Source organism: Argopecten irradians, chromosome 2, assembly GCF_041381155.1.
Source record: "Argopecten irradians isolate NY chromosome 2, Ai_NY, whole genome shotgun sequence".
Lineage (NCBI taxonomy): Eukaryota > Metazoa > Mollusca > Bivalvia > Pectinida > Pectinidae > Argopecten > Argopecten irradians.
The window spans coordinates 40,831,004-40,843,809 of NC_091135.1; the positions used below are offsets into that span (position 1 = coordinate 40,831,004).

Sequence of the window (12,806 nt, forward strand, 5' to 3'; positions counted from 1 at the left end):
TCCTGTTGACCGATCGGTCCCAAAATGCAATATGCACAACTAGGGTCCTAGGGGAACCTACATATGAAATTTGAGAAAGATCCTTTCAGCACTTTCTGTGGAATAGCGGTAACAAGAATTGTTAACGGAAGGACGGACGGACGACGGAGCACGGACGAAAGGCGATTTGAATAGCCCACCATCTGATGATGGTGGGCTAAAAAAGATTTGCTTGGAAAAACCTATTATTGTTTGTTCTAATCTTTAAAATATTCCCGACCAGTTCTATACTTATAGTATACATGTAATATGTTATAGTCTACTGGTTTACCCAGGGGTCACTGGTCAGTTTCGGCCTTAGTTGGTTTTCCCTCCTATGTTACACCTGGGCAGATATTGATACTGGTCAGACGTGGTATCGTCTGGTAAAATTGACACAACCCTGACTTGACTTGGACGTATGTAACAATGTAAGTAAGTGATGTATGCAATACTAACTTCACAATTCCCAGTCCAACTAATCACTGTCGATTTATATCCCGAATATTCAAATTTCCGATTTTTGTATTTTTACGGTATTACTGTATTCTACCATGTATTAATAAAATGAGTTTTGGAAAGTCAATTGTTTATAACAAATGCGCATCTTGCCTGAAACAGTTGTATATATTAGTGATCGACAATATATACATGTTCTGATTGTTGATTATTTTTTATAATTTAGAACATCCCCAGCAGGTATTACCAATGACTATGGTCATAGTGGTCTAGCGATGTATTGGGCTCTGTACCACATGGAGGTATCTATCTAATCATATTTTTATATTGAAATAATTATATTCCAAAGTCTATAGAGATTCTGGTAGTATGAATGTATAGAACTTGACAAAATGTTACGTTATCGTATAGATATATTATGTTGTAATTTATGATGATTTTAAATTAATGTAACGCTCTGTATATCTATAAACGTACAGATTATATTTATCGCTTAAATGAAACACATTAATAATTATTTCATCATGTGCAAATGGTTAAATGTCTCTGAATAATATGTAATAAATTGTAATAATTGAAAGGTTATAACCGTAAGAGTTATTCCCCTTGATTGTGTATATAACCAAGTACATGTATCTTTAACTTTATATATCTTAATATTATAATGTATGTTTCTGTATATTTACAGGGTCCACTTGCAATTGATGAGTTTATTAATTCCACTAATAAATTGGCGAAGTTACCGAACCCAAATCCGGAATTGGTGTTATGTTTCCATACTCCAATTCACCCCCCAGTTACATATTCATATAACTAATTAAAAATAAATAACATTATAAAAAAGACGTATTTAAAAGGGTCTCCTTTGAGCATGGGCTCACATCTCCCATCATGTACATGTACTCATATTGTCTTTACCTGTAGTAGTGGTTGTCTTTTTTAGAAGAGACAGCAGCACAGCTACCAGTCTGAGTATTAATATGGCCGCCATGTACAACAACATGAGATTTTCTGCCCTTCACAATGTTCCAGTACTCTTTCTAAAACAATGAGAAAACATCATTGACATTCAAGAGCATTACAGTGATTCCCACTTCATTATTTATTCATTGTTTTTTTTCATGTTTATAAATGGAAGCTTTGACAGTATTGATATCATATATACTCCAATTACATTACACAGCAAACAAATTTTTACATGTGTCAAGTTTTTGAAGTAGAGCAAAATCTGAGTTTCCAGAGCAAACAAATCAATCTAAAATATCTGTTAATTTCTACATAGAGATTTCAACAAATGTTTCCTAATGAAAATGTTTTTTCAATATTTCAAATAAAGACAAACCTCGACATTTTCTGTAGAGTTGGTGGCAGGATCCCTTAGCCAAGCTGCACCAATGTTTCGAGCTGCTTTATGGAACATAGTCAAAGACATATTCTTCCCCTGTAGATACAGAAAGCAGCAATGTTACATGGACATTTTATTCTTAATCAGACAGCATTTACTATTTTCCAAGGAGCAATAATATATCTACTGGAAAAGCAATGAAATTTGATATCCATTTGTTAACCTCCTCCCAGCAAATCTAATGCACTTAAGTCACAAAAGAAATAGAGAAATTAACAGTTCAAAAATGAAAATTAATAACCTTCACAAGTTAAAGAATGACATAATACAAAAGCTTTATACTGAGGTGACCTTGAATTCATCAATTTAAGCAGAAACATATAGTAGAGAGATTGGCAACTCCACCATTTTTACACGTGGCAGATGTACCTCTGTATGTGCTCAGAGGTTTTTAGATATATTCTTACATAATTAAATACAGGAGTACAACTTTAATATGTTACATACGTTCAGTAATTTTCAAATGGTATGAGTAAGATTTTGAAAAGAAAAAAAATATTTTTAACTTATATACTAATAAAACAAAATGCACTTCAGGGCCGTTTTCGATTATACGGTTTGACTGGTTGGACCTAGTAGTTCGTTTATTAATTAAAGACGGACCTGTTGATTTTATACTGTTTTCAGACGAGCCTTGGCAAAGCCCTCACAGGCCTGTATTAAATACTGCAGGTCCGTCAGGATTTATAATTGAAACAATTACTTTAACCAACGGTCGAACCGGTTGTTCCGAGTAAACGAAAACGGCCCTGGTTTCCAAGGTATGATTTTCGAAAAAAAAAAACCATGTAAAAGTGGTCATTTTCATGCTTCATATTAAATCATATTAATCAGGACAATTGGACATATCAAACCTTGATATAATGTTTACACTTTGTATTGATGCAAAAATATCATGTTTAAAAGAATACACTGAAAAGTAGATTGCCAAGGGAAAATGCCTATAAACCGGAGGTCTCTCTGCCTATCAACAAAGACAAAGAAGGAGTTTCCAATCTCTATATATATAAGCTCAATTATTGATGTTCTAGATACAGTGGAACTCGGTTAATACGAACTCGAAGGGACCGAGATAAAACTTCGAGTTATTGGAGTGTTCGAATTCAGCGAGTTCTCAATTAAGTCAACTGACGAGAGCACCTGTTTTTATCATGTTGCCATTTTAGTCAGGGTATAGCTTATGTACTAGTAATGAACATGTACTGCAGCTTTACAATTTACTATCGCTGATGATTGTTGATACAATATAACTTAGGTTCATTGCTAAACGTTAAACAGTTTTTCCATGTTTTTGTAGTTGTAAGCGGCTTTTGAAATGCCGTTTTACGGCATATTTATGAAAAAGAAATCGACATTTTCGGCCAAAAAAATCTCAATTTGAGTTACATGAACATTTTATGTATGATTAAGGTCATTCGGACTGAATTAGAATTTTCCGAGTTTGTTCAACAAAGATAAAAAAGGAATTCGGCCGGGACCGGCAAAGTACTTCGTATTAAGCCAAGTTGTCGAATTATCCGAGTTCGTATCAAGCAAGTTCCACTGTATGTTTATGATTTAAGTGACCTTGACCCTATTCAGTGTTCTTGACAAGGGATATTTACCTTTAAGACACACTCCTCTTCCTTATTGTCTTTCTTGTTTTTCCTTGTCTCTGTGACCTCATCTTCAAGTTTTCGTTTCTTGTCTGCTGACAGCATATCATAAGAGACTAGAAATTTACAGTAGGCGTCGTACAGCTTGGTCCCTCTATCCTGGGCCTACAATAACAAAGGAAACTAGAAATTTACAGTAAGCGTCGTACAGCTTGGTCCCTCTATCCTGGGCCTACAATAACAAAGGAAACTAGAAATTTACAGTAGGCATCGTACAGCTTGGTCCCTCTATCCTGGGCCTACAATAACAACCCAAATTATCTTCATCTTGATAAATATGTTGTCAAAATGTTCGAGAATATTTGTGCAATCACATTTTGTTCACAATTGTTTCAGTCTGTTTTCTTGCTATCTTACAAAGTCTTATGATGTTAACCTTGATGTTGACAGCAAAATTATCCAAAGATTGTGATATTAAAACAGGCCAGCAGCCAGAATAAATGGCTGTTATATTGGCTTTTCTAAAATTGCCTGAATTCTGTACACTTGTAGTAGTCCTCCATTTTCCATGGGTTACTATATCACTGATGTCACATCTCTCATGGACAATATCATAGTAAAACTGGAGGAAGTTCAGGAGAAAACAAGGAGCCGCAAAGCATGGCATTATCCCCCACGCCCCACAGTTGGTATGAAAACCCATATATATGTATATATCAAGCTCAAAGTAAGAGTTATCAAAGTACAACTTTAAATGTATGAGTATTGTAAAACAGGTTACAAAAAAGAAACAGTAATATGTTATCCTTGACACAAATTTCATGGTAAAAGAAAAAAAAATAAATATAAATGGTCCACAATAGCAAAAGGCACGACTAGGGCACTCGTCTGAAATTAACAGAAAGTTTCAAGGGTCTGTGCTGCATAATTTTTGTGTTATAGCAGGGAAACAAAATGAAACAGTAGTTGGTATTTTTGACTTAGTTTCCATGGTAACAGAAAAAGTACCGAAGATGAATGGTCTATAATAGCAAAATGCACAACTAGGGCACTTGTCTGATGTATACAGAAAGTTTAAAGGAGCTGCGCTTACTGGTTTTTGTGTTATAGCCTGGAAAAGAATCTCAGTCAGACAGAGTCCAGTTTAATATCCCCCGCTAACATGTTTCATGGGGGATAAAAACTGACCAATCACAGGCCTGCAGAGACTTCCTTTAAAGATTATAGAGAGAGCTATGCCCAACTTCAAAGCAACACAGTGTAAGCAACAGTGTACTGTTATATAATTCCTTTGATGTACATCAAAAGAATTAAATACCATGTGTCTTCTGCTGCCTCCAGTTTTACTATGAGATAGTCCAGGGGTGGATAAAATGTCGGAGATGGTAACCCATGGATTATCGAGGATGACGTGTAGTAAGATCCACATAGCCAGCGAGTATAATTATTTATGTATGTCGTAATTTGTAAATCCTTACTGATTTAGGAATTCCCATGATATCTGCAACTTTTAATAACTTCTTCTTTTCAATGACATTCTGCATTCCTCCAAGGTGACGAATAACAGTGGAGAATTTACATATGTCTATCTCTATACCTCCGATCTAAAGAGAAGAAAAATTACATGATATATAGATTATGTTCTTACTTTTTGTTATAATTATTTTTATAAAAGAAACAAACAAAGGCTTATGAAGGATAAGAGAGAAAGGAAATATCTAATAGATTGAGGTTAAATATTATGATGTGCCTTTGCATTTTTGAGAAAAAAAGTTGTGTAGGGAATTCCTTAGTTTACACAATCAAAACCTTTGACCGATGCTAGATAAAAAATATTTCATCTTCACACTCTGAGTAACATTTTTTTGATACATGCATCAGATTTCTGAATTTTTTATATGCAAGTCTCAAGAGTTTTTACAGAGTAACCCCTATGATAGGTTTGATGACTTACCTTGGAAAAACAAACCGTGGACATCTTATAAGGCTTACTACATGTAAAGACATGGACAAAAGATGATAATCTCAAGGATTCATCACAGAGGAAAGCTCCTGAGACACACAGAAGGACTTACCACTGGAAAAGGCTCGGACACACCATGGGAATTTAGGTGTTTCTGTATAGCTTTCATCTGACATACATTGGGCCCAAACCTGCATTAAAACATCAATTACTTAAATCTGATTTAAACAAGCATACTAAAATTTAATAAACCATTGTTTTATATATGTCTAAAATAAGATTTAATATTTTTAGCAATCGAAAAGAGAGACATGATTTGGGTGTAATAGATGTTTGTATTCCATTACACTGGATTGCCTGCCGTAGTTTTTCTACTCTCCGCTAGGCTTCACTCCGCATGTACAATGACAGGTCAGGGCTATCGATCTTGGCAATTGGATTGGCTTATGTTTATAACATTCAGTGGATTTTCCTAGCTGACATCTAGTCCGCTATACAATGGTAAATTGTAAACAATATCAATTATGTATTAACGGAAAACAATAAAACATGCAAGTAGTTGTGTGTATTGGATGTTGAAATGCAAAATTGTCTTTTGAGCATGCTAAATGAACCCAACGATTTGTTGATTGAATTGACCAATCAAAATCATTTTGGTCAAGATCTTGATCCTAATCGGTAATATGGCAGGTAATCTAGTCTTGTATTCCATATGTACATCATATAACTGATTAAATTCAGTATCTGGGTCAGATAAGTGTTTGTAACCTACATTACTTATCTGAGATAATGATCAGAGTGTAACAGATGCGTGTATCAGGTACATACCTATCATATAACCTGTGGATATACTGCTTCTGTGTGGTGAACCGCAACTCCTCGCTTATCTTACTGTCAGGCTAAAGTATACAAAAGAGGACAATTAGAAGACATGTACTTAAAACATAATGGAGAAATGAATTGTGACATAGTAGCAATAGCTTATATTCAAATATAAAATACATTTAAAATAATTGTCGCGTAGTTTAAATTCACCATATATATAATATATGGTATTTTAACTACATGCGCTGTGTATTGTCTGAATTAACATGTCCCTATGTCTGTCTGAATTTACATGTCTCTGTGTCATGTAATTTCCTGTACATGTAAATCTGTGTGTGTAAGTTGTTATGATGACGTATGAGAGGCGAGTAAATGGATTGGTTGAGTGTGTCACATTGACCCTGCATGACCCTGTCCTGGCACGTGCATGCCCATCCTTGAGGAAGCGTGTCCGCACATTACGTGGAAAATAGGCACTGGACATACACCACCTATAGCTAGAAGCCTGTACATGTGTGCTTTACGGCCACAGTACTGAAAGGTATGTTTATATAACTAGAAATAAAGTAATTAACTTTTTCTTCACTATGCAATATAATCAATATACTTTATAGTTTTCTGTTATAACTTCTTTAAAGTGAACAGTCGGGCAAGGATGGCTAAAGTCGGTAAAAATGGTGTGAATGTATCCAGTATAATTTCTTATGAAATAGAAAAATAAAATCTCTCGTCAAAATCTGTCTGCGTACGAAGAAATTAATTTAAATTATAGGAATCCTAAAACGTCCTCCCGGCTGACTATGTCCATGGTTACATTTACACGCAGCCTCGCTTTCAATGCTTTCAACTTTCCTTTACTTTAATGGTCAGAACTGAGAAACGTAAGCAGAATTTGGCCGTCATATTAATATGTGAGAACTTTTGGAAGGCCAATGAACGCATTTAGACTGGTTTTCTTTGCCCGACTATTCACTTTAAAGATGCTCCTCCGCTGACAAATGGTATTTTTTCACTATCAAAAACAGAAGCAGACGATCTAGTATTTTTATTCAGTTACAAAAGTTACTTACTTTACACCATTACCACCTTTAAAAAGTTTGAGCTTCTTATTTTACTTCAAGTTCAAAATATGAAAAATAATTAATTGCATCCCGAAAAAAAACCATGGCACTATATCCTATATCGAATGAAGCACTGATTACGCATTCACCAAAGGCAAAATTAATTATTTCATATTTTTTTGGTGTTAACAAGACCTTTATATACACGATTAAGTACCAATTATTATTCAAATGATGAATATCATTTATGCTCTGTCGGCGGTGGAGCATTTTTAAATAACTTGTCCATAAAGCTTTATATTATGTATATGTATAACAAACGACCGCACGTGGTCGGTGAGGTTAGGGCAATGCATAGAGTCAAGTGACTGTAAATTAAATGTTATTTGTAAATATATGTAACTCTGAAATTAAAATACAATTCAATATTATAATATAATAAATAGATACCTGTTTATATTTTATACCTTACAGTATAAATATAGAAGATATAGTAGTCTGTTCATTTATGTGTCCCTATATATTGTCAGGTATTGTTCTTTTTATTTCAGGGTTATCTGTCTCTGTTTGTGTGTAATAAATATTGTCAACTGTTAATAGCTGTTGGAGTCTATTTATGTACTCGTGAACAATTACATGTACCCATATTATAATCACTCTCGTGACATAATATAAGGTTAAAACAAACACAAGGTAATTCAGCACAGATCAATTCAAAAATTGCCAATTTGACATAGTCAAATCAAGACAGGTTGATTCAACACAGGTCTATTCAACAATTATCATTTCAAGACAGGTAAACTCATCAAAGGTCTATTCAACACATGTACAGGTCAACTCAAACACAGTAAATTCCACACAGAAGTTTACTAAGGTTCTGCTTGAAACAGCTGTATAAGGGATACATGTACAATAAAGAACTAACCTTCCAACTACAGGGTGGAATGATCCTACACATTCCATATGGCTCTGCCACCATGGTGATGGACTGTATGTACTTTATTGGATCGGAGAACTGGTCCTCAGACGGATAAAACGTAGGAGCTTCTACGAGTCTGGCAGGTTCTCCGGGCCCTGGAAATGGCTCCTGTTTCACTTCCCTATCCATGGAAGGCACATCCTTCGACTTCCTTTTCACTATCATATTGCATTAATGAAATAAATCATTATTACACATAGTTCTAGACATACTTTACAGATACCTATATATGTATTCATTAATTTATTACAATCATCAGCTTGTATGGGAATCATTATCGTCTTGTAAACAAATATGTAAGCTGGATTATATACTAACATACATGAACAGAAAAGAATCCACTTCTATTACGACAGTTTTGAATTTAAAACATCTTTTCCATGATGTTGTTTTAATGTCATTAGAAATGAAATACCAGAGTCTCACCTGATAGCTTCCTTTTCTGCTTCATCAAATCAGAATTTATTGATCCCTGCTTGACTGAATCAGATGCAAAAGTCTCACTTTTTGAGTCCTTCTCAACTTCCATTTTCACTTTCCTCGGGTTTTCACTGGAGAATAACTTTAATTTCATATTCTTGTCAAAATTTTTTCTAACCACACCTTTTTTCTGTCTGACTTGAGATTGTTTCTTGCTGCCCTCGAGAACGGCTTTATTACCTGTTGTCGGTGGGCTGGTATTGAGGACGGGTTGAGGGGACGTAGTTGCATTTGGGTTCTCCCCACTCCCATCTCCCCTCAACACAACTCCCGAACGAGTATGAACCCCAGACGAACTATCACATTCACCTTGGGTATTTTTTTGTCCGATAACTTTCAAATTCGCTGTCTTTACCTTTTTCTTTACTTGTCGTAACTGGATTTTTCCATGACTTTTTGCTTTAAGTGATTTTTTCTCTACTTTTTGAAGTCTAGTCTTTTTTAAAGGTACACTGATGGTTGATCCTGAGTTTGATGGTTCTGTGTCTAGGTCTGTTTTACGTTTACGACTCATGTTTGATTCGGGAGACTGTTTAAACACAAAGCTGACCTCGTGATCAAAGTCATCGTCTTCAAGGTAACAACTGTTCCAGCGTAACTTTGCCTTCCTTTGGGGTAGTCTGTGTGCGATGAACTTTGTTGCTGGTTTGAACTTACTTTTCTTTACAATACTAGATGTTTTTACTTGCCTCCCTTGGGAAAGTCTCTGTTTTCCTGAAGTTTGTTTTGTTGTTCGTTTGTTCCTTTCATTCTTTATCTTGGCTTTCATCTACAGGAAAAAAAATATATAGAGTTCAATCTGATGCCATTTATTATGTTGTATATATTTATCATTAATCATGTTTGTGTGTAGAATTACAGGTAGCCTTGGAAAATCAATAAATGTTACAATTAAAAATTTAACAAACAGAATTAAACAAAAATCAGTATGACTTTCCGATTTCTTCACACAGTATTTTTTAATTACTTTTGTTAGATACTGAAATATATGTAGGTTTTTATTTAAGATAAAATCTTAGCAAATCTAACATTTTATACACTTGTAGCTTGTTATGCTTAAAACAACATTCTGAATTATAAATTGTATTTTCATGCATGAATAATTGTTAGATAATATGTAAAAATTAAGCATTAGAACAAAGAAAACAATATTTAGTATTTAATGTACAATTAGAACCTTAATATCTCCTATTAGCTGAGCTGTGCTTTATATGTTAAAACACAATTCATCATGCCTTAATTGTCTAATCTTGATAAGATTATATTCATCTCACTTTGCAAGTGACGAAGATAGCAGCCATGACAACCAACTACTGATGGAGGACCTAGTTGAGCCTCAATTTCATATTGGTTATATTATTATATATGTGTTTTGAGATTTACCTCTGAGATCCGGCATTGTACATACAGCTGACTTTGTGATAAAGAGGTTCTAATGTACAGCTAATGTTAGTAAAATGAAACAAACTAATTTATAAGAAACGAACAAATTTTAAAAGTTGTAATATTTATCAAAGCACATTCAATCAAAACAACAAAACGGTTGAAGGCGAGAAAATGAAAACATGCAACCAACTTTTATTCATGGCTACTAAATTTTGCGAATTCTGTTTCAAAACAAGTTCGAAGAGATTAACTTTCGTCGCGGAACACACTATCGGTCTACTTGCATTACTTTCCCTAAAATTAAGTATTTACAAGGTGTGAAACAGACTAAAGCCTTTTACCTGCGTATGTATGTATGTATACATATTTGCCAATTAAAATTACACAAGCACATACAACTGAATAGATCTCGATCACATATGAACAATGGAACCTGCCAGTATTAGCGACGACCAGTATGCATTGAGTTTTCTTAGGGTTAACATGTCGATATTAGGGTGGTTAAAACAAGACGTCTAAAATGATATCATAACTCAGAAATACTGAGACTTGAGAAAACTCCGGAAAGGAGTAAAGATGATTTGTTTTTAGATATTGAAGTGACCCCTATGATCAAAAGTTCCTCCAAGATTTCCGTCAGGCATGTTATGGCGGCCGACACAAACACAGTCTCATATGGATGGTTTCGGGCTCAGGACATAACGTTTAGTTTTACTGAAGTGTAAATTGTTCTTTTAGTTTGAACAATTACTTCTGAACAAATATCATTTTAACTGAGCATTTTGGAACTATTCTGTATTTGCATATTACAGAGTTATCTGCCCTTGTGGGTAGGTATCGATTGTGACGTCATGTGTTTGCGAGCGTAACGTCACACTTTTCGGAGAAAACGATGTGAATTGCGCTCACAAAATAATGACGTAACAATCAATACCTACCCGCAAGGGAGCTAACTCTGTAATATGCAAAGGTGGAATAGTCATACAAATGTATCAATAATAATTCACAGAGATTAACTTTTGCAAATCTATGTCGATCGCGAAATTTGCGAAAGTAAATCACACGCGGATAAAAGTTGGTTTACAGTATTTAAAAATCCAAGTAATAAATCTTATTCCTTTGTTTTATTTACTATGACTATGGCCACACTCACCATCTGAGTATTATATGTCACAGTAAATATTGAAATGAAATTAAATAATAGTTAAAATGACACAAATCTACACTACATTATTAGACCTAGCCACTTCTGTTCTGTAAAACATGCTACACTAGAACAACAACAAATGACCAATGTTCATATAAAAACCCTATACCTGCTTCTACTGGTTTCAATGTATGGCAACGGATTGTTAATTAACTCAGAAACAATTGTTTTAACAAAGCTGACATAACATACAAACTTCTTCATTATAATTAAACAGTTTGTAACAAATAAATAACATGCCAACCTCAACTTAACGAAGAAACATAGGTCACTTACGTTTTGTGTGGATTTCTTTCCATGTTATTTTGTGATTTCTGCTTCATGGAGTTCATGAACTTACATAGAAAGTTTCATGAAGTTTGAAATACTTCTACTTGTATGCTAGATTAAAGATTTAAATCCTATGATTGCTGATGATAATCATTACAAACAGCTTCCCATCTCAGTTTCCATTTCTTGTGTAAATACTCAGAAAATGCTTCTGTTTACAGTAAATAGTTTTCCATCTAATATTTCAGCCTGGCTTTCTTTAACCATTAAACTGAATTTAGCTGTTCATCTTGTGCCCTATTGATAGCTTTGAACACTTCAGGCCATGCCTGGTTTGGGTAGCAGAAAAAAAGCCAAAGTTCCTGGAGTAAATTTACTGACCTAACTCTAATACCTAGCAACAGCCCAATATGACCTCAAACATGTAATCTTAAGATGGTAGATGCCAGTGGTAGAATATTAGACACCTTTTTACTAGAAGACTTCAATCCATTATAATATAACACATGTAACAGATGCATTAGTTTGATATTCCTCCATGATATATGTCGCTCAGCAGTCTACAGTATTATCTTTTAAAACAACTGAAGAAACCCATTTTTTCATGTGATTCAAATAGCATTTATTACAAAATGAAGTTTGAAACACTTGATGAAAAACGTTTTTGCGGTAATACAAATAACATTTACAACAAAATTCCCAGAAAAAATAACATTATAAACATTTTCTACTCGTGTACGGGTAACAAATATTTTGACAGGGATTTCTTGAAACACAAAGAAATGAAAAAATATGTATACCAACCAAAGACATGATAAGTGTAGTACAATAGCATTTATAATGGCTCATTAAAATGCTACCCAAATTCACATTTACTTAATGAACACCAGGACAATAGCACAGACTGTCATTTAGCCTCATAAAATATTCCTAGAAACAGACCCAAGTTTGAATTACAATATAAAGTACACATACTGGTAGTTTGATGATTGAAAGCACAAAAGAAATGACACATTTAACAGAAACATAAGTTGCAAAGGTAAAACAATTGATCACAGTGACCTACTTTAGATATACATTCTCACTTTGATGAATCTGAGATTCAAATATGACTCTTTAGTAGTTTTTTTATGGAGCCAATGTTCAATGAATGTTATC

At 34.1% G+C, this 12,806-nt stretch overlaps 1 protein-coding gene across 1 annotated transcript in view; it reads right to left on the reverse strand.

Moving 5' to 3' along the window:
- LOC138315495 (protein Jumonji-like) overlaps positions 1–12,806 on the reverse strand; it is a 37,847-nt gene that overhangs the window by 12,614 nt on the left and 12,427 nt on the right. The window contains 8 exon segments of the mRNA XM_069256556.1: positions 1,396–1,517; positions 1,820–1,918; positions 3,487–3,642; positions 4,956–5,081; positions 5,553–5,631; positions 6,269–6,339; positions 8,252–8,463; positions 8,732–9,554. Coding sequence (XP_069112657.1) covers positions 1,396–1,517; positions 1,820–1,918; positions 3,487–3,642; positions 4,956–5,081; positions 5,553–5,631; positions 6,269–6,339; positions 8,252–8,463; positions 8,732–9,554 — 1,688 coding nt within the window.